The sequence below is a fragment of the Plectropomus leopardus genome, chromosome 5, assembly GCF_026936395.1.
Source record: "Plectropomus leopardus strain MGB_pleo_1.0 chromosome 5, ASM2693639v1, whole genome shotgun sequence".
Taxonomy (NCBI): Eukaryota; Metazoa; Chordata; class Actinopteri; order Perciformes; family Serranidae; genus Plectropomus; species Plectropomus leopardus.
In genome coordinates this window covers 10,421,302-10,444,780 of record NC_142180.1, presented here as the reverse complement: position 1 = coordinate 10,444,780, position 23,479 = coordinate 10,421,302, and the positions used below count along the sequence as shown (strand labels likewise).

General features: G+C 39.3%; 1 protein-coding gene across 1 annotated transcript in view; it reads left to right on the top strand.

The window, feature by feature from the left end:
* The window catches only part of LOC121962364 (contactin-associated protein-like 4), a 132,637-nt gene that overhangs the window by 85,817 nt on the left and 23,341 nt on the right, over positions 1-23,479 (top strand). The window contains exons 12-18 of the mRNA XM_042512620.2: positions 4,987-5,106; positions 5,197-5,397; positions 6,332-6,494; positions 10,181-10,308; positions 10,978-11,148; positions 16,244-16,462; positions 22,519-22,758. Of these exons, the coding sequence (XP_042368554.2) occupies positions 4,987-5,106; positions 5,197-5,397; positions 6,332-6,494; positions 10,181-10,308; positions 10,978-11,148; positions 16,244-16,462; positions 22,519-22,758 (1,242 nt within the window). The remainder of the gene's footprint in view (positions 1-4,986; positions 5,107-5,196; positions 5,398-6,331; positions 6,495-10,180; positions 10,309-10,977; positions 11,149-16,243; positions 16,463-22,518; positions 22,759-23,479) is intronic.

Below are 23,479 nucleotides of genomic sequence, written 5' to 3'. Positions count from 1 at the left end.
TTTGCCGTTTTGTTGTTTTCGTGTCTTGAATAGCAAAATATAATAGTGTACATACAAAATAGAGCCATCATCTTTCTCCCCATTGTCTGTGCGTGAAACATCTGATATTCTGCTGAATATCAAATGTCGGAGAGGCATCTAACAAATTGTAAATGAAGCCTTTGATTAACAGAGAGAAGGATTAATACAGTATTCTCGACATGCTCTCACTGCATCTGCTTTAATAACAGTGAGACCCTATGTCCCCTAACACTTTACCTTTTGTGTTTTTTTTCCTGCTGCATTGTTTCAGAACTTTAATTAGCCGCGTTCCACTGGGATTAGACTAAACTCTTGGTACTTTATTATGCTGACTAAATTAGATTTCTATTAACTTTTAAAGTCTGAAAAGCTTTAATTTTTGCTTTGGTACACCTGTAGATGATACACCATCCAGTTTCTTGTATGTTACTGATTCACTGTAGATGTATTGGCACATTTGTGTAGTGTGCGTGTGTGTGTGTGTGCGCGCGTGTGTGTGTGCTTGCATGCATGCATGCATGCGTGCCTGAGTCCAACTCTAGCCTAGTTTAACGTGATGTGACAGACTGCTTTTAAGGAAATGCGAAAGTGAATGATTTGCTTAAAAACACAAAACTATGATCAAAGCAGCTTTACCCATTTTCCTCCTGAGTAAATCAGATACTTGGAGCGCAAATCGAGTTAAACATGCATTTAGTACAAAATGAGATGGCTCTTTCCTCCAAATTATACATTACCTGTAGGCCTGTGGAGACTTGTGGATAAGTTTGCACCGATTTGATATGCTGCCTCTCAACAAAAATAGCCCAGTTGGTAATACATAATGCAAAAATAAAGTGTTATTTTATCCAGTGAGAGGCAGACGAAGAAAGAACAAAGGAATCCTGCTGTAGATGAAAGCTACAATTTTCATCCACTTCAAACAGCACACATCAACCACGACATCAGAGCAAGTGGTGTGAACTTCTCTCTACTTGCTTAGTATTTTCACTTTTGAGGTATGAGGTTTCCAGGCACTTCATTCCAAGAGGTTATCATAAATTGGCCCAACTCACTTCAAACACTTCCAGATCAACGGTTTTGGTAAACAGTAGAAAAGACGCACACATACACATACGTAGCATACAGGCAAGTTTATTATAGTTAATGTGTTCTTTGATTTAATACAAATACATAAAAGCATGCTCAACAGAGCAGAGAAGTGGTTTACAATTTCCATCCCTAGAGCCACTACACACCATTTTCCTTTTTTTTTTTTTTAAATTAGGAAGGGCATGCTTGTGTGATGTGTGAGCTATTTCTGTTTTACTGTAATTAGCATATGCTGCTTGGTAAATCATCTTGTTTATTTAAATCATATAAATGTAAGTTAATGGTCAGCGTTGGTTAAAAGCTAACTGATTGGACGCTTCCAGACACATTGGAACATAACTCAGTTAATTATGTATCCTCTGTAGAAGCAAGCTGAACAATGTTTGGCTTTGTATGTTTGCACGTCTGCAAATCATGGATATGTTGAATTTGTGCTTTTCAAATGTAGTGGTTATGTTGAAGCATTTCTTTATGTTTCAGTTCACATTTTTATGTTGTGACAATGCTGCGGTTCCAGTTTGGTTGGGTTTAAGCATGAAAATCACTTGTTTAAATATCCGGTTTTCTTTCTTCAGACACAGCTGCAAATGACCCAACACCTCATTAAAAATACCCACTTTATTTAGCAAAATGCCAGCTGGAAATGCCATTATTCTCGAACAGAGGTCTGTTGCTTGGCCTACGTCTCCTGCCATCTACCATCTCCTCCTCCTCCTGTTGATAAACTCAACCCATATAAATCTAATCTGACCTGCATCAATTTAGAAAGTTGATACGATATGTATAAAATGTACAAATGAAGCATAAATGTGTGCAAAAACGTAAAACACCGAATGTTTACTGTAGATTACCTGCACGCTTTGCTCTCCAAGAGCCAAAAAGTCAAAGAAGTGCATAAACATAATATTTTCTGTCCAAATCTTACATTAAATGTTTTGTTGCAAACAGTTCTTTAATTATGGGGAAAGAATCCTGGGTTTCCTTACTGAATGTGAATGAGAGTTTTTAAAATTGTGGGTTGAAACACTTCCCTCACAGCTTATTATATTTAGCCTCGAAAGCAGCTTTACTATAATGTCTGATTTTTTTTCCCTCTTTGTTCTAACCAGTTCTAAGTGTTGCTATATAGGTCAGAACATTTGAACTAGAACGAAAGACTTCTTATGAGGCTCAGAGGAAACCACAAAATCATTTAACTCCCTTCCCAGCCTTAACAGAAAAAAAAAAAAACTGACAGAATTGGAAAGGAGAGAAAGGTAGAGAGATAGAGAGATGAAACCAAAAAAAGAAATGGGGACTGGAACAAGTCATACAGACAGAAAGATAAAGAGAGTGAGGATAGGAGCGAGGGGAAGGTATACAGAGTGAGTCCTGAGGCAGACTGTTCTTTCTACATAAACGGATTTCAACTTAGAGACCGCCTACAGTATTTTAGGTGAGTCAAATTAGAAATTAAAGAGATTGTGGCTTTGATTACACTGCTAAGCATTGATTGAATCTGTCTACACTCCGGTGGTGCGATCAACTCAGGGCTGGATCAGGGCCAACTCAGGTTACCACACACACACACACACACACACACACACACAGCTCACCTCTGTGTTTGATTGTTATATTCAGGTCAAACCTTTCTCGAGCTCTATCATGGAACTGTCTTCAAAAGTCTTTAACTGACATGATAAAACAAGAGAAAAAAAAACATGTATACAATGTGGAAAACTTTCTTCCATTGTTCTTGCGACTCCTTTTCCTGCACTATACAGAGTGTAGTGTGTGTGTGTGTGTGTGTGTTAGTCTTTGTGTGAAAACATTATTTATGTAACCAGAGGGCTTTATGTAATTTGTTTTCACCTGTTTTAGTTCCATGATTGTTTTTATTGTAGCGTAACTTTTTTAATTGGTTGATGGTTTTTTTTTTTAATTACTAATCTCCATGGCCTCTTTTGTTCTTGAAAATTCAGCATTAATGCATTAATAGGGTTAGAGAGGTGCTTTTCTCTGGAGCAATCCGCACCTGGAAGGCACCTGATATACAGCAAGCACTATTCATCAGGTCTGGGTATCGTTTTGATTTCAGCAGTTCTGTTTCAGACTGTCTTTATCAATTTCTGTTTCTATCAAAAACTAGTGGTTTTCTGTACATTAATGAAAACCACAGTTGACCCCAAAACAAAACTACATATGTTTCTTGTTACCTATAGTGCTTTTTAACTATCTAGATTCTTTTGGTTTGTGTTACAGAGTTTCTGAGAACCTCTTTTTACCATGCATAAGGAAGCATGCAGTGATACAGTTGGCAGATGTGGTTCTTTGGAAAGAATATAGTTCCTACACTATATGTCTGTGGATTATCTTGAGTAGTTGGGTCATGATGTCAGGAAAGATACATCTACACCAAGTGACATTTAGTTCCATTATATTCAAAACAATAAACCTTATTTATAAAGCACTTTTCAAAGTAATGTTGCAACAGCGCTTTCAATCGTGGAATTGGGATTTAGAACATTTCAGGCCTAAGGCAAAAACATCAGGCAATTACAGAAAGTAGACGGAAAAAAAAAACAAACCTGACAATAAAGATAAATAATAAAACAGATAAGCTATGTTGGATTTTACCTGCCCTGAAAATGAAAATAAACAATTAAAATGACACAAAAAATAGGATATCCAATGGCATTATAAGATAAAAACAGTAAAAATAATAATAATAATCAAATAAGACATGTTTAAAAAAAACACGCACTAAAATAAGACAAATCTCTACAGCGTATATCTCAAACACTCGCCAACTCACACCAAAACAGTTTAGATTGATAAATAGCTCTACAGGTAAGAGGAAAAAAAATAGTATTTTTTGATTTCAAAGGTGAAATGTCTCTTTAAAGCCTCAGGGAATCCAAATCACCCAAAACTTTGTTAATATGTAATTTAGGGTCTTACATGCATAACAAAAAGCATCAAAATTAAATCAGCTTCATTTCATTCTAGGTTTTTCTAATAGTTTAGAACATTAATTTTCACTCAGATTTTTGTCGATACTTAATAGGACATTCTGATATAATATGTGCATTCCTACTTTTTCAAGCCAAGTTTCCTGAGGCTTTAAATAGAAAAGAAACCAAAATATGCTTGATGTTTAGAGCCAGATTATCTTTATTTATTGGCAGATTTTGGTGGGAAAACACTTACAATAAATGTGTGATCGGGTAAAACAAGGTCCAATGTGGATTTTTCCCATCTTTAATACACAAGTTGAATGTTTACTTCATAACTACTTGATTTGATTTGAGTTGCTTAATACAAGACATAAGTGCTATTATAATTCTGCCAAGTTTTTTTATTAGATGGATTGTTTTTTCTATTGAATTGAATTGACCACGTCTTTGACACATATGAAGCATAGTAATCGCTGTCAGCTGTTACAATGCCATCCCCTCATTGATGCGTCATCTGTTCAGCTCCCAGCTGGCTGGAAACACTGAGTCACATTCAAACAAGTGTTTTATAAACTCTCAGCTTTCACTATCCCTGCTTATTCTCTGGTGCCAACACTCCCTCCTACACCAGCCCAACTTCTCCATATGCCATATCTTGGGGGGGTACTTCTCCAAGCAGGCTTCTTATTGCTGTGCGGATTCTTTGAGAGCTCCCTCCAAAAGCAGAGCCCTTTCTGCCAAATCCAATTGTATAACCATTTGTAATAAATTATCAGTTTCTGTGTCTCTGGCTGAAATGGAGCCAGCACTGTGGACGGAAGTGTAGCAGTCCCAAACTTTGCTTTTAGGAATCGATAGGGGCAATGTTTCCTCACAAATCAGATTGTAAGAACATATTATTATTGTTGATGTCCTTTTATTGCATTTTCTGTCACAGCGAGATACGAACAGTCATGTGAGGCGTACAAACACAAAGGCAATACATCAGGACATTACCACATAGACGTGGACGGCAGCGGACCAATTAAACCCCAGCTCATCTACTGTAACATGACAGGTAACACACATACATCTTCACACATACACACACAGTTTATTGGCATATTTATTTACTTATTTTTCTCTTCTCTTGTTGTCTCTCCACCAGAGGAAACAGCTTGGATGGTGATCCAGCATAACAACACAGAATTGACCGCAGTGCTTGCGTCCCCTGAGACAAACCAGCATTCAACACACTTTGACTACGCTTCTGAAGAGGAGCAGTTGGCAGCCATAATCAGCCAATCAGAGCAGTGTGAGCAGGAACTGTCCTACCACTGCAGGAGGTCCCGCCTCCTCAACACACCAGGTAAGACTAAATCTCACTTTTGTTTTCTTGTTGTATCTAAAGCTACGGTTAAATAGTCTTCCGATTGCTTACCCCTAAATTCCACCAGGTCCATCAGCGCCAGGTTATGGGCGTGGTACGGCATCCAGAGCCGATTGTGGATGATTTAGACAATGCTTGTGATCAATCAGCGGTGCATCCGGTCAATTTTCAAAATAAGACGCCTTGCATGGACTCAGGATCATGTGTCACTTACCAAAGTATTTGTATTAGTTCATTAATATTCATTATTATTAGGGCCCAAGCAACAAAAGCACACAAAGGACTTAAATGCACACAAAATTGTGTTTACAGTGGACAGATACTCTTAAAAGCTGCATTTTTTACCACTGAGATGGCCCTCTGAATGTTAACATCTTCTTACCTTTAGTCATATAAAAGGGAAAATGGAACTCTGCACTGAAGAAAGGAGCCCATCTTATAAGAATACTTGTGAGGGAGAGATGTCTTCATAAAGCAGCTGCCCATTTTCTGTCCAATTTTACCAGTGATTCATGATCAAGGTCGAGCTGTAAGGCTGTAAGAGTTCTGTAAAGAGCAGGGACAGAACGGTGGTGGTTTCTGTTGAAATCCTAAAGAGATGGGTGCTGTAAGACATGCAGATGGAAGAAGACAAATAGATATAGGGAAAGAAGACAGGACGATCTTTCTCTGTTCCATTTGATATGGAAGTCAGATTCTGTCATAAACAAAGACATCTACAAAATGTGTTGTGATGAAAACACGATGAGTGACAATTCTCTGTTAAAAACCTTCTCCGTTCTGTCAGTTACTGTAAAATGCATTGTCATACACTTTTGTTCATTTGTGTTTTGTTCATTCTGTTTTGCAGTATAACTTTCTTCTGAAGCAAAACAAAAGGATATTTTTAATGGTGTGTATTTGTGTGTTTCAGAGGGTGCTCCGTTCAGCTGGTGGTTGGGAGGTTCAGGTCCAGGTCAGACACAGACACATTGGGGCGGGGCTCTGCCGGGCAGCCGTCAGTGCGCTTGTGGTCTGCAGGACAACTGTCTGGATCCAAATCACTACTGCAACTGTGATGCTGACTACGACCAGTGGTACTGTACTTTACTATGTTCTGGTGTCCTTTGTTTCAAATCTATTTCATAATTACTGTTAAGACTGGTACCTTCTAAAGGATTTTCAAATCTTAACCAATTTTTTAAAGATAATGACAGATTTAAACGATTTTTAATGTTCTGTTCGTCAGAACGCACACACTAGACGATTCGGCCCGATCGTGAGACCACACATTTGTTGTTTGTAGTTAAGATGTCACAGTGGCGATCCCATGCACTTGGGATCTCACAGAATCTCGTGTGACCTGAGAAGAAAAACAAATATGGAGGAGGATCACCATCGTCAGCTGGCTGCACTTGTGTGTGTCTTGTTTTGCAGTGAAAAACCAAAACATAGAAAAAAGTTATAGATCAAGTCATGGCTGAGAAGACGGAGTGAGCGTGGATTATACATATTGCAGCATGAGTTGGAGTTGTTTTTTGAGCTGTACATGTACGCAATATCCGTTTGGGGACGCTTCCCGGTCTCCTCGCTCTCATTGGCTATTGTGGGTTTCCGCTCAGTATCAGAGCTGACAATCAAATGTGTTTGATGTGAACGATTCAAGATTGGAGAGGCTCCGACACAATCAGTATCATTAAGAGTATTTAGATAACCCCTCACACTTAACAATTATTTGGGGAGATAATCGGTTCCGACCAGCCCCGAATTGGGAACGCCCCCCTGTGATTGTAAGGTCCCAATCGGTTTATTCCTCTAGTGTGTACCAGCCTTGAGAAAGAGTTAGGAAGTTCTCCACAACCGTTTAGACCCTGCTCCATTCTGATGGACATAACTTTTCTAGGACGTCTAGCTCTATGATTACTGTCACCTGACTCGACCTGATAGGATGTCTGTAAGCCAATCACAGTTTTCCACATTGGACTGCAGTAGAGCCACGCCCCCTTTTTCAAAAAGCATGGCCAACTGTGAAGTAAGCAAGGAGGTTAAAAAGAGAAGGCATGTTGCGTCATATCATCCATCTGGCACGCTGAAGTAGAACATGGGAGATGATTGATTTGTTCACTTTGGTCTACCCTGTGTTGGAATATTTTTTGAAAGCAATGGGTGAGAATTTCTGCAATTCTACAATTATTGAAAAAATCCTGAATAAAATACCAAAAACAAATGGTTCAATATGTAAACATTCTATTGTATGTTGGCCACCATCCATTAAAGTCTACCCAAAAAGTTATGTCCTGCCAGCTGCACCAAGGGAGGCTTAAAAGAGTGCACCCAAAGAGCACCTGAGTAGACACCGTCCCTTTATTTCTATGGTCGTCTGCTCTAACCCTCCAACATCGCAGTTCCAGTCACATTGTGCATGTGTCATAGTCTAAACTCCCATGGGTTCAAAGAGTGTGTCCCGGTCTCCTTTAAGTAATAGCCTTGGAGGCACAGAGGAAGCACAAGGCATTTTATCTATTAATCACATTTATATCAGGAGGTTTTCCAAGGTACTGTTTTCAGGAAAAGTACTTATTTTTTGTGACCATTTATTCTCATTTTTACTATTAGGTGATTTCTATGTTAAGATTATTTATCCATTCAAAAGGACTGAATAAAAAAATCATATTTAAAGAAAATTTGATCCAAAAAAAAACCAAAACAAAAGGTGGATAATGTTTTATAATTCCTTTACCATTACACTATACTGTATTTTGTGCGTTAATAATTGGGTTCTGAATCCAAAATCACAAAAAAAGGTATGTCTATGATTCTAACTTTTCTTTTAGCTTCATCATCAGGTCCAAACTCCAATCTACATTGATTTAGATCAAATACAGTCCAAACCTTCAACTGTACATCGTCTTTTGTACGAATAAGCAAATGTTAGCATGCTAATATGCTACATTACAGTGTAATGGTGAGGATGGTAAAACATTACACCAATGTAGTGTGTAGGATGAGACATCTGAGACAATCCCGAGATATTTAAACATCCCTCTCTATGTTTTATCCAATCCTGTTTTTAAATCCTTTTATCCATGCTGTAAGCAATTCTGTATTTAGGTCACCTTCCCCAGTCCTGTGACCAATTCTGCACTTAGACCCATTTTCCCAAAGTGTAACCAATACTGCTACTGTCTGCATAGCCAAAGGTCCTTCTTTCTATTATCTCACTGCCCCAATCTGTTCGACTCTTACTTTATTTTTTATAGACTTTCTCCTGCCGTCAATATCTCATCACATTCACTGGCGCTGTGTGTGCCCACAGTCCTAGATTTATTTATTTTTTATCGAAATCAACAGCAATAAAGCTGACTGCTGGAATCTGAGACACCGCGGAGCTCAAAGAGTGAATGGTAGTGGTGGATGTGCAGATGAATCACTCGACCTACGTAGATTCGGAAAAACAGTTCCACAAAACGCTGGCTGTTGTGTTAGCTGAAATGCTTGTCTTTATTCGAACATCTGCCTGTAAACCTCCGAGAATAAATGAACACGGCGGAGGTAGAGAGTGTTTCAGTGTGTCCCACTTTTTCTAACACTGTTTAGTCTGAGATGAGGTGGGCGCAAGTTTTACACTGCATCTGTTTGTGTAAACATTCAGCTGTCTAATGCTGATAACTTCTTCACATCCTTCTCTCCTTTCTTCCTTTCTGATCTTCTCTTCTTCATGTCTTCCTTGTTGCCTTCCTCTTCCTCCATCTTCATCTTCTCCAAGTTCCTTTCTCTTTTTCCTTTTTTCTTTCATTTTTCCTTTTTTCTATCATCTTTATCTTCTTTTGTACTTCCTCCTTCTCTCCCCCTCATGTTCCCCTTTGTCTTTCCTTCTTTTGCTTGCATTTCTTTTCTCTCCTATTTTCTTTCTTTATTTTCCTACCTGTCCTTTTCCTCTGTATTTTATCTCTCCTTCCTCCACTCATCCTTCTCTTTATCCACCTCTTCCTACTCTTCTTATCATCCCCTTTTCTCCTCTGTTTCCATCACTTGTCCTTTCTTCCTTTTTTCTTATTCATTCTTTGACTATTCCTCCTGTCTTCCCCCATTTCTCCCTTTCTGTCTTCCTCTGTCCTCTTCATCTTTTCCCTTCTTGCTTGTCTTCCCTTTTCTTATCCTCTCTTCTTTCACCTGCATGTCCTTATTTTTCTTCTTTCTGTCTTTATCCTTCTTTGTGTCTTCTTCCTCTTGTCTTTCTTCTTTCCTCCTGCGTCCTTATCATCGTTCTGCTTCTCTTGGTCCTCCTGATGCTTCTCCTTCTCACTCTTGTCTTTGTGCTTTTCACCCTTCTGCTCCCTCTTCCTCCTTCTCCTATCTCTCCTTTCTCTCGTCTTTCTTCTTCTTTCCACCTGCTTCTTTATCACCTTTCTCCTTCTCCTGGTCCTCCTTTTTACTCGTCATTCTGCGTCTCACCCTTCTTTTTCTCCTTCCTCCTTCTCCTATCTCTCCTTCCCCTTGTCATTCTCCTTCTCTCCCACTGCTTCTTTATCATCTTTTTTCCCCTTCTGCTCCTCCTCTCTTCTTTCTCCTTTTCACCTTGTGCTTCTTCTTCTTCTTGTCTCTGTTCTCCTGTCTTCTTTGTCTTGTCTTTTCCTCCTCCTTCTCCCTCTTGTCTTTCTTGCTCGCTCCTCTTTTTCTTCCTCCTCCTCCTCCTTTTTTTGTCTTTTTCTTTCTTCTCCTCCACATCCTTCTTCATCTGCCTTTTCTCCACCTCCTTCTTCTCCTCCTCCATATCCCACAGGGCTAATGACTCAGGACTGCTCACCCATAAGGAGACCCTTCCCGTCAGGTCTCTGGTGCTGGGTGACATCCAGCGGTCGGGGTCTGAAGCTGCCTACAGGGTGGGACCCCTCCGTTGCCATGGAGACAGTAAGTCAGTTTCAGTTGCTGATTATTGCTCAACACAAAGCTGGTGTCAGTGTTGACACTTTCGTTTTTCTCCACATTGCTTGTTGACTCTTGGATATTTCTTTAGCAGTGTTTTGATGCAATATTATTTAATGAATATTATTTATTCAACGACACAGTGAACTGAACTAAAGCAATCCTGGTATCTGTCTCCCTCTGTCATTAAATTTCTTAATGGAAAAATAGGCTGCAGCCAATTACACCAGCTAATTAACAGACCAGCAGCTAAAATATGACTCCCTTTATGCTCTTTAATAACAACTTCTAATGAAAAGCTATATAATAAATGCATCTAAGTGATATATTTTATCCTGTTCTAATTGCTTCTAATTTCAGCCTTCAGCTTAATGAGTAAATAAATGAATAAATGCTTTACGGGATAAATCAACATAAATGAGATAGCGTAGCTGGAGTTATGCCTTTGTTCTCTGCTGCTTAGCTGAACAGTTGGAGCATTTGTTTACTACACGATTATCATTATACAGCTGTCGTAATGAGATTTATTTTAATAAGCTTCATTTCAGGGAGATATGTCCGCTGAAAAAAATAAATGAAAAGATTTGCATCAGTTTGTATCAGAAAAAAATAACTGAAATTATGAACCATTTAAGCACTTTGTTTGTCCCTCAGAGAACTTCTGGAACGCTGCATTTTTTGACAAGGAGACATCTTACCTTCACTTCCCCACCTTCCATGGAGAGCTGAATGCAGACATCTCCTTCCTGTTCAAAACTACGTCCTCCTCCGGGGTCTTCTTGGAAAACCTGGGCATCAAGGACTTCATCCGTATTGAACTTAGCTGTAAGTGAGATCTTTACAGTGTTCTGCCTCTTTGTCATATCAATGTTTTGCGGTTTTGTTCTGAATACTTAGTAGTCGCAGACTCTCAAGAAAAAGGGCAGCATCTACCAAAAACAACATGATGATGTTAAAATCCTGCTTCATTCAAACATATGTTTTGCCCATCGTGACTTTACTTAAAGAGGGTTGTTTACATATCCATGCTGAAAGGGGAAATTATATCTGTCTTAAAATTGAGTCAAAGACATATTGGCATGATCTTGTGAGACAACTAGTGTTGAAGCCATTCGTGGTCCAATTTGCACCTCACAGTGTGTTGCTGAAACTTGACACAAGCAGAGCACAGACACTGAAGACTGGCTTTTTTAAAATCTTTTAATCATACAAAGATGTATTGTGAGGATATTTTCTTTTACAAGTTACTGAAGCTTCGGACACCGGCTTTTGAAACCTGTTGACTATGTTCTGATGACAATAAAGCCTCTGGGGGCGAGAGAGAATATTTTCGGGCGATCCCATGTAGCTAGTGGATATGATGAGAGAAAGCTAGGATGACCACCTCCCAAAATTTCAATATTTGTCCCACATCCTGCAACATTATGACGATTATAACAAATGTCCCACATTTTATTGCTTATGCATATTTCTTTGATTTCCTATATTTTTGTAGTAAAACTAGTAAAACGGTGTACTTCCATCATATTTGCTGACATCATGTGCCCACGTTAAAAACCATTTTTTGAAACATTGATTGGTTTAAAAAATACAAAGGCTGTGCTGCCATTTTTTTTTACTAAAGCTATTTAGTAAAGAGTCAAAGCGGAGTCATGGTGATAGCCTTCCAGTGAAGGTAAACAGCAGTTGCACCTGGCAGGAGTTCTACACTCACATATTGAGGGAGAAGGTCATGCTGAAAGTTGTCCAAATGAAAAAAAAAAGTACAAGTTAAAGAAGCATTAATCCATTAAGAATGTATTTAATACTTCTGATCACCTATGGGAATATGGTTTCAGTTTAGGGAAAATGGGTTGTTCCTCTTATATACTCTTTTTAAAAATATGATTATAACTAAAACATTAGCTTACACTTCATGATATTTGTAAGAATTTAATAGGCTCAGTGCCGTTAAAATGATCATTTTGTAAAGCCCAATTGAAGAAGGATGACATCCAACACTACAAGCAGGCATTCCATCTAAAATAAAATAGTATAACTTAATAATTGTAATTTCTCAGTGTGTGTGCCACATTGTCCCACAAAATCATGTCTGCTGTCTTGCAACAGAACAATAACAAGGTGGTCACCCTAGAGAATGTTATTTAGACCAAAACTATTATTTTTCTCTAAACGTTACCAAGCCTTGAACCTTACCCAGGGTCCTTGCAGATCCTTAAAAATTCTTAAAAGGCATTGAATTCATTAATCAAAAAATAAGCCTTTAAATGCTATTAAATTGACTTAAATCATTCTTTCAAAAGTCTTAAAAATGCTCACTCATGGGAAGTAAGATTTTAACTTTGATCGATTTTTTCTGATGTTGTATTGTAAAGTCTCAAAATAATTGGTAACATCTATATTATTTTATTTATTTATTTATTTTTGTTGAATAATTTTAAAAATTCCTATTCTTAAACTCGTCATGATGGGAATCCAAATAGTGCAATCTCACATGCGGATTGAGAAACACAAAATTGCCTAGAACATTTGAGTTCTGAGTGGCCTTAAAAAAAGACCTAAACCTACCTTGCCTTAAGCTGTAGGAACCCTGTTAGCTTTAAAAAAAGACACTATTAAATGATGCACTGCTGATACAGATATCAGATGAGAAAATGCTTATATGTGTTATTCTGTAGTTCAGTCATAAATGATTCTGCTGCACAGAAAGAGCTGCTTTTATGTTAGTTACTGTCCAGGTCTCACTGTTCGACAAGTGATCTGTGGAAACTAAAGCTTTATCTCTCTTTAATCACTCTCTCTCTCTCTCTCTCTCTCCTCTCTCTCTCTCACGCACACACACACACACACACACACACACACACACACACACACACACACACACCCAGGACAAACTGTAGCCTTCCTCTGTGGGGAAACCTGACATTGTTACAGCGAAGCATGTCTCTTATCTCACTACAGCACTATTACTGCTGTTATTATGACAGCTGGTGTTGAGATGACTCTGTATCATTATTACTGCTGTTAACATGACTGGAGCTGGGCCAGGGAGCAGCACCAAAATTAAGTTATGCCTCTGGGTTTTCCTATCAAATGGTTCCACAATCCCACAGCAGTACATCTTCTCCTCCACTGTCAGCTTCATCCATGAGGGATGGTGATGTTGTGTTCATGCACAGATGTCACCTCCGCTAACTTCACCCCTAAATGTGGAGCGCAGGCATGCTGGCGGTGATATGATAGATGGATTGACTCCATGTGGCCTTCAGATCACCTCTCTTTATTATAGGTTAAGTTTTTAACCTAATAGAGCTCTGGGGATGCTGTGAAGATTAATGACTACAGCATGCTAACCTATTTTAGGTTTGGACTTCTAGTCCCACAGGGAAAGCACACACTTACGATGCATATCTAAACAAGAAAGGGCAGTGTATTAGATTTGTGTCCACAAGATGACATACAGTGCATGTCTTTACACTGCTTGTTGCTTGAAAAAAGGCGAATAATGTCTTTCTGTGAAGTGTCAACAAAGTGGAGAAAATACCAAAGCATTCAAGTTTAGTATTGCTGCAGGCTCACTGAACTAACGGTAAAATTACAGCTGTATTATCGTCTCTTCGAAGCTGTACTGAGTCATAGTGGAGCAAAATGCTGACAATGGACGTAGCTATATGACGTCACCCATTGGTTTGTGGACTCCTGTTTTTCAGCCTTGAGTTTTGCATTTTGGCTGTTGCCAGGTTGTTTTTTTTTTTTTTGGAGCCAAAAGCGAACATATTAGGATGGGAGGGTGGAGCTGTGGAGGAGCCAGGGGTGGACCTGGACCAGACTGTAGAGACGCCTCGCACATAGCCTGTCATAAAAGGATATTGTTATAAATACATTTTGTCTGTTTGTCTGTTTGGCTTGGCTCACAATGACAATGGTAATATGCTGATGTTTAGACGGTATAATGTTCGTGCTAACATTTGCTAATCAGCACAGTTTTGCAGGTGTTTGGTCATAAACTAATGGGCAAAAAATGCTTGACCTGATGATGTCTGATGATAAATTTATGCACCAGATTTTGTGGCAATCTGTCCAATAGTTGTTGAGAAATATCATCCCAAATCACAAATGTCAGGCCTCCATCTGGCACTAAATCAGTATGATGTCAGAAAGATGTTGGTCTCTTATGTCGAAAGGACGTTAAATTTTGGTTGAAATGAAAATTGGGTTGACGATATTTTTAACGACAGTTGAATTCCAGGTTGTGTGGACATTAACATTTAACATTTTTTAGACGTTTTGTTCTCCTTGCTTTAGAACTCAGTGTAGTTAAATTATGTCAAGATGACGTTGGCATGGGACGTTTGAAAGACAATGGACCTTGAGTACTTAACAACACAACTTAAAACCGACAAAATATCAACACCATCTCACAGTTTACTTCAAATTGATGTTAATGTTGTTGATGCATTAGGCATCCTGCCACTGAATGTGATCACCAGGCGTCAGAACCTAAATTCAATATCAATGTCGAATGACAATGGTGGCCAGCTGGGCTGTTAATGGCCCCGTCAGAAAAAGTCAGGACGTCCCCAAAGTCATCAGGATTCATTCTCTCATTTTAAATTGATCTGTCCAGTATTTGTTGAGATATTTCAGCCTGGACCAAAGTGGTGGAACGACCTGCCAATATTTGCATCACTGGAAAACTTAATTGACCAGTAAATGCTATAATTGTGCCATGCAACTGGATCCAAATGAGATAATTAAGGAAATTCTATCCAGATCACAATTTGTTTCTCATTCACAGTGAGCCTACAAAATTAAAACTGGATGTGAACATTATCATTCAATGTGATTTCAAATGTTGCAAAGAATAAAGTTAAAGAGAAACTGAAATAAAAGTTGTCCCGACAGCACAGAGCTAGACTGGAGATGGTAATTGCAACAGACGCGTTTGATTCCTCACAACTGTATGATCTCTGACTGGTGCTGGGGCTTGGTTTCAGCCGTGCTGGCACACACACACACTTGCACACACAAACTAACAGATGTGAGTTTGTAGCTGCAGCCTTTCTTTCCTGTCTTGGGCTGATCTCTTAGATCTGTGTCCAGCTGTCAGTCCATCCTGCCAGCAGATGGACGGGTGGGAGGAAGTCACTGCACACCTCTGCCAACATATGATGATGGAGGAACAAGACTAACTAATGGGTTCACTGAAAGATTTCACAGTCTGGAGCCAAACTGAGGAAAATAGTTTTCCACTCAACAATGTGGCCCATATTTTTATTGTGTGTCACATTTCTACATCAACTATAAAATGTGATTCCTTAAAAGAGGGGTTATTTTTCCATAAATTTGGTGGGATATTTTTCAAACTCAAAGAAAGAACAACCCACATAGTTGACTGTCTAGGAATAATTAACAGGACAGGGCCGTCATACTACTGCTGTAGACTGCGCCTCATTGGTTGGATGGATTTCACACATTTAACTTTGAACATCCGAAAAAATGAGGCAACCGAATATGAAACTTACATGTTTTCATTCTTATGCATTTACATCATTCTTAAATGGATGTCCAAGTCAATAAAACTTGCTTAACATGCTAGTAAGAGTGTCAACACCATTTCACATGGTGCTGTGATGGACTGTTTAAAGTCTGTTTCTCCTCTTCAAAGATGGAGCTGTGATGTGTTTGGAAGCGACATAAGGGATTTGCAATGTCTCACTCATCAGAGGACACAATTATCCTAAAGTGTCAGGGAGGGTTTGTTAATCAGCCCGTTAGAATTCGGCGAGAAGATGTCAAACTCACTCTGCTGGTGTGACAGTCACCCAGTGCTTCTTACACAGCATTGAACTCTCTTAAATGTTTTCTCACACTCTGACTTTTTCGGACTAACTTTTCTGACCATTGCCCTCCTCTCTAGCCTCCTCAGAGGTCGTCTTCTCTTTTGATGTTGGAAACGGGCCGCTGGAGGTGAGGGTGGAGGCAAGCGTCCCACTGAATGACAACCGGTGGCACAGCGTGCGAGCCGAGCGGAATGTGATCGAAGCATCGCTCCGTGTCGACGAGTTCCCTGCCGCCATGCAGGAGGCGCCCGCTGACGGACACATTCATCTGCAGCTCAACAGCCAGTTATTCATAGGTGAGATGCAAGAGTGTGACTTTGTGTGTGTGTGTTTTCAGCCTTCAAAATGTTAGACAAGTGAGAAAAACTCAAAGTGAGAGAATTCAAAAGGCTTCGTAGTGTTAGGATTCGGAGTTAAAAGGAGTCAGGGTTAGTTTAAGGTTATAGACAGGATTAAGATTAGCCATCTTGTGCAGAGAGTTATTTATTGTGTTTGAACATTAACCTCATCAGCAGCTGAATGCTGGTGATAATTGCTGTCCTGTCTTATCCTTTCTTATCTCAAACTTTGACTCAAGCAACACATGCACATGGCATTTGCATTTCATTTGCATTCAGCTATTTAGGGAAATTAAACTTTGGTGAACTTTTTTCTTCTACAAAGTAAATTGTGATATTTCTACCCACTTTGCCATTCACTTGATATGAAACAGCATTATGGGATTCAAGTTTTACTCCAAACCAGTCTCCTGTATAAATGTTGGCATTGGATATGTTTCTGCAAACCCAGATATGTTACAGTAAGTTTCATATGTAGTGGATTTATTAATGCTTCTTTACGCATCAATTGTCAATTTTTTGCTGTAACATGGCAAAGCGTTTGGTTAGGTTCCGGCACAAAAAGCACTCGGTAAGGGTCAGGAAAAGATTATGTTTTGGCTTTAAATGCTCAGCTGGACATGTCATAAATTGTCTTTAAAAATACCCACGTTGCAGCTACAAACACTGCTGGAAATGCTCCAACCTCATGTTAAAATAGCTACTTTTGTTGTTTGGTATCAAACTGTGGTCTGCTGCTGTCTGCTGTTTGGCAGCGTCTCGCCTAAATGTCACACCATCATCCACCACCCCCTCCTGCTCTTGATGAGAAACTCATCTCATATACATGTAGTCAGAACTACATCACTTCAGAAGTGTAGATGTGATACATATTACAGGGGTGCAAACTTGTCACCTTTCAGCAAAACAAAATGGATCATTTTTGAGAGTCGTGCAGATCCAATGAGTTTTTGAAAAGGTGGTGGTAGTGGTTTGGGTCAGTTTTTGTCTGCCAGCATGGGAAGAATCTTTACAGATTAGCATTATGATAACCTTACTCGACGCATATGATGATGTGTCACGCATGGTAGTGCTAATTTGCCCGAAATGGTTGACTTGTTCTAATTTAGCGAAAGATAGTTTTCCCCTACCACCACCGCTATAAAATCTCTCCATACTCAATTAAGTTCTTAATCGTTTACCCCCAGACCCCGATTCGCATCTTTGTTAACTTTTTCACCCCTGATGAGTTTGGCATCAAACGTGCCAATGCAACATATCTGTGATTTGCAGAAATGTACAATGCAAACATTTTATTCTGGCCACTAGACTGTTTGCACTGCACAATAAAAGTCCCACATCTGCAGGTGTCCGAGTTCAGTAAACCAGAGAGCAAAATGTGTCCAGTAACAGTAAACCTCAGAATCCTTTATAACCCAACTACACTGAGGTGCTGAGAAAGTGGGAAGTAGTGTTAACAAGTTGTCAATACAACCTAATTTGGTTGTATTGACAAAAAAGTCTTTGTATATTGGAAAAAGCAGATGCTGGGTCAGTGCCCTCTAAATACTGAACAATAATTACCACTGATAAGTAAGTGTAGCCAGTAAAGCTGCACATACATATGAATGCATTACATATGAAACAGGGGGTATGGGGGTCCTCTGCCTGAAAACTTTGAGCATTAAACTTGTAATTTCCTACATTTTGGTGTTTTTGTGCATTTTTTTCCTTTTCTGCATCAAATTTATTGCGCAACTGTTTGATTTTATCAAAGTTAATTCCTCTGCAGTTTTAACGTTTTTAGACAGGGGAAAGGGAGCATATGTATGTACACCTTAAAGCATGAATTCAGGCTGAACAACTTTCCAACAACAATCCCACTTTTCTCTGATCCTCTCATTTTCATCACTTTAAACTCTCATTTCTTCACTTCATCTCTTCCACAGACTTTCACAGCTCTGTTTAACCTTTTGCATTTATCTGCCGAACTGTTTTTGAGATGAAAATCCACCTTGTATTATGAGGCTTTATCTTTCTGCAAATATTGTGGACATGCATTCATTTGCAAACACACTCTGAAGAGAAAATCAACCAACAATCATCATGAGATTGGAGAGATGCAGAGAAATGGAGGTGGGCATTGATTGGCTGGCTACGCTAAGATAATAATTCTCCCTGAACAGCCAGAAAGAAGTGACCATGAGTCGTTCTCCTTTTATGGGCACCACTGTCCTGGTTGGTGTTTACCGTTGATGCAGAGGGATTCATAGGACTGAATGGAAATGTGATGGGATTATGAAATAGATCGCTGTGGAAGAGGATGTTTGTGTTTGACAAAGACCCGATTTACTGCAAAGCAATATGCATTTGTGTGTGCCTCCTTTCTTGTTTTGGAAAGTGGAGGGCCATGTGCTCCAGAAATTGTTATTGTTAATCCATAATGTCAGCAGCCTCCCTTCTATGGAATAATTCACAATACTGCAAAGACAGCTATATTGCTATGAATAGTGTGTCCCATTTGTAATATATAAAATTGCCCTTTATAACTTAACAAGACGGGTTATTCCATAGTTTGAATTAATAAGCCGTAATACTGCCTTGGCTGAATTTATGTGACACAAAGTTATTCTGGTTCGAATTCATTTATTGCCACTGGAAGGAATTAATTTGTGTACACACTATAACACACATCCTTGTACGAGCTAAAAACAATGATCATATTGATGAGATATTGTGTTGTTATAGTGTATGTGGCCGATGTGAATAGTTACGTGAGTTTATGTCCTATGGCTTGACACCTGTGACAGCTGGGCTGATAGTGTTTTCACCCTCTGAGTCAGTGTGTGTCATCATGACAAAATGTGGTATTGGAGAGACCCTCTTTAACAGGAATTAAATCAGTAACTGTCCTGAGTAGATATCGATCATCCTGTTATCATGCAGTGAGTTCAGGTATTCATGTGGATGCCACTTTACACGAACCACCTACCCAAACATTGTAAGAGAGCAAGCATCCCCCTTCAGGCAGTGGCACTCCTTAATGATAGTCTTTTTTACATTTACCTTGTTGCAGTAATAATGTGCTTTTTTTGTTCTCGTGTTGTGTATCAGTTAAGCCGCCAAAATATACCACAGTGCTCCACAACTAACGGGTGCATGCTGGGTCTAGCTAAAAACATCTTAAAATGCTTATGGTGGATCCTCGCCACTCTCAGCTCTATATCAAGCATTGTCTTTTAGCCATGTTTTAATCATGCTGTTGATTCTGCAAGAAGTTGCAGGCTTTATAATATCTGTAGCTTAACAATGTTTTGTTGCACCGCCATGGTGTTCAGAGCACCAGATGTGACAACGTGACGATGGCTGGTATTGTGTGTGTGTGTGTGTGTGTGTGTGTGTGTGTGTGTGTGTGTGTGTGTGTGTGTGTGTGTCGTTCTTGAGACACCAATTGTAGCAGAACTACCACAGAGGCAGTAGTGTGGACAGATCAAATTTAAGGCCGAGATCAAATATAGAGGTGGTCTGAGCAAGGGGGCTGGAAGTGGCGGATTGGGAAGTAGGAAGAGGCCATTGCCCATTCACTTTATGTCAGTGGCCCTCATTCATTTTGAAGTCGCTGATTACTGCATCTCATGATGTCTCACTCTATTTACTTTTGGGGTTTTTTTACACTGTCTGAGTTTTGTCCACTTTTCAGGTTAATTCTAGTGGATTTACACTAAGAATGGCAGTTACAATCTGAAGTTGATAATCAATCGTTGGCTCAGGCTGCAAATGTCCGTCCACTAAAAAGGAGTTTATTGCCGGGCGTAAGGGCTCTGTGGTGCAGTTCATACTTGGTAATCATGTTGTTCCACATTGACATTTTATTGAACTTTTCCCAAAAGTGGTCTTTAATTTAATAGTTCTACCATTTACCATTAACATTATCATGTTATACCTCTTTTAAAGATGTAACTCAGTGCATTCAGAGTACTGACCTTCTTTTTACTCTTGTATAATTATAAGTTATTATTGTTATACTTTTACTTGACTAAAATAGCCTGGTAGCTACTCTTTCCATCTCTCACAACATGCTAATTAAACACTTAAGTCCTCCTGCTTTGGCAATCTCACACCCTGAGGTGAGGTTAAAGTCTCAGACATCCTGTCATACAGGGTTTTACTTTTGACTCCTGTAAGGCAGTTCCTGCCCTTTGTTTCTCTCTTCATCACAGGTTCTGTCTTTTTTGCAATAACTGCACTATCAGTATTTTCTCTAAGCTCCACAGTTTAGCAATTTGTGGTTAAACCAATATCTAATAGAAGTTTGCCGTGAGTTTGTTTCATTCAGTGTAATCAAATTTTTCCTTATTGAGCTGTCGAGAATGTTTAATTAAATGTCCCACTTTATGTGCTCTTAATGTGCCGTCTGTGTTTTATAACTGATTCTGTGGAAGGAAACAAGAGCCTCACGGAGGTTAAAGATTCAGTATATGAAAAGCTTTCCTTGCTGAACATTTGAAGCTTTTCCAGTCTCAAACTGTGAGTCTAATACCCTGCCAATTCTTGTCTGCAAGAACAATAACAACCGTCATGCGTGGATATATAAAATAAGACCTCGCCAGCTTTGAACTCTGTGAGAAATGTAATTTTGCCAAGTCTAAACTCTGAGAACAGTGTGAGGTTGCTATATTAGAATGTTAATTATCAGGTGAAAGGGGGAAGAGTCTCTTCTCCCCGCCTGTTAGCAGAGAGGAAGAATATCAGACACCAGATGGCTAATCAGCCACACAGTTAGCCAATCAACAGCCAGCACAGTGATACAGGCAGTGTCTCGGTGCCCTGCAGAGCTGACATGGCCTTGTTGTGCTGTGATGGCAACATGTGCCTGTCAATCATAATTTATTAGGGTTTTCTTTTTAAATTTTATTTGGACTGATTAGATGTGGGTTGTCAGAGATCACTGTGACCCTGTTGGTCTCATTCTTGTGAATGTGATATCTAAAGAAAACCTTGTGGAAATTTCCTCCAATTTGGCACAAACATCCATTTGGATTCAAGAACGAACTTATTGGATATTGGAGTCCAAAAGTCAAGGTCATTGTGACATTGGGTATGTTTAATTCTTGTGAGGGCCATATCTCAGAAAGGCCTGGTGGGAATTTCTTTAAACTTGGCACAAACCTCTACTTGGTCTTAACAATGAAGGGATTGGATTTGGGTTGTCAAAGGTCACTGTAACTTTGTTTGTCTCATTATTGTGAAAGTGATATCTTGAGACAACCATGAGGGGATTTCTTCAAATTTGGCACAAACATCTAATTGGACTTAAGAATGAACTGATTAGATATTGCCGGTCAAAGGTCACTGTGACCTGTGACCCGTTTCATTCTTGTGAGCATGATATCATCAAAAAAACTCAAGGGAATTTCTTTAAATTTGGCACAAATGTCCATTTGGACTCAAGGATGAACTGATTACAATATGATGATCAAAAGTCACTGTGAACTCACAAAACATTGTTTCGGTCATAACTTGAGAATTAATACACTAATTATGTAACAAATGTCCAATAGGATAAGATGATGTAGTGATGACATTTTAAATCGAAATGTCAACTTCACAGTGACATCATGATGTTTTCTGGCCCTTTTTCAGCGTCATCTCTCAGGAACAGCAGGGGAGACATTTGGTCAGATACTGAATTTGTGACTTTAATCTTGGGTGGCCATCTTGAAAATGTGCTGATTGTATACATCTTCTGTGCTGCCGTGTTGAAATGTGTGTGAAGCATCCATGTTTTTACACACACGGATGTAAACTGTAAGTGCAACCTGACCAGTGTGTGGAGTTATACAACCACATGGTGGTTTTCTAGTTTGTTATTGTAACTGCAATTTCAGTTGTGTTGTTTACAACAGGCACTTAACAGGGACGTTCTTGAATATATGATGATTGGGAAGGTTTTAAGCTCTGATTCAGCTACTACTACTAAAGTGGGTGTGCTTGTATTAGTGTATCGTGTATACGGTATTTGTTTTTGTTGGCAGGAGGCACTGCGTCTAGACAGAAAGGCTTTCTGGGCTGCATCCGCTCTCTGCAGCTGAACGGCGTCACTCTGGACCTGGAGGAGAGGGCGAAGATCACCCCAGGAGTCCGACCTGGGTGTCCGGGCCACTGCAGCAGCTACGGCTCCCTCTGCCAGAATCAGGGTCGCTGTGTGGAGAGAGCCAATGGATTCGCCTGTGACTGTGACCATTCTGCCTACACTGGAGTCTTCTGTCATGAAGGTGCATACATTTACATACACAATGCCAGTAAATACACAGATCTGCTCTGAACATTAGAGGAACACTTCACCCAAAAATGATAATTTGAATAGCTACTACTCACTTTGTGGTTTCTTGAATTTATGGAGAAAACGTTGTTTTTCTCACATGCCAAAACAGTGAAGAATCCAAAAACTAAGTAAAAAGGTTCAGGTTTAACAACAACAACAACTATATCAAACAACTGTTAAGAAACTCTCACACAACTCCTGCAGTATAATCCAAGTCTCATTTATCCAGTCATATGCTCATTACTTCCCAAATGTGGACATGCTTGCCTAAACTTTGCTATCTAAAAGACTTTTCTACAAAACAGTCAGAGGCACAGACAGGTAGCGTGCCCACATTTGTTTGAACTCTGCTCAATAGAATGCACAAGCAGAGTGTTGTGTTTGGGAAGCATACGACTGGATCAATGAGACTTGGATGACACTGCACGAGTTGTGTGAGAGTTTGTAAACTGATGTTTTGATATAGTTTTGCTGTTGTTGAAGAAAGTCCCCTTATACTTCAATGCATTAAGAATGTTTGCCATGTTTGCATTGCTCCTCCTCTGTGGAGGCATGTGAGAAAAACTGTTTTCTTTACTAATTAAAAGTAAGAATTTTCAACCAGCTTACCAACATAACCATGCAGGTATTATGTGTAAATGAACTGTGGCAAAAACTTCTTGAAAAACTTC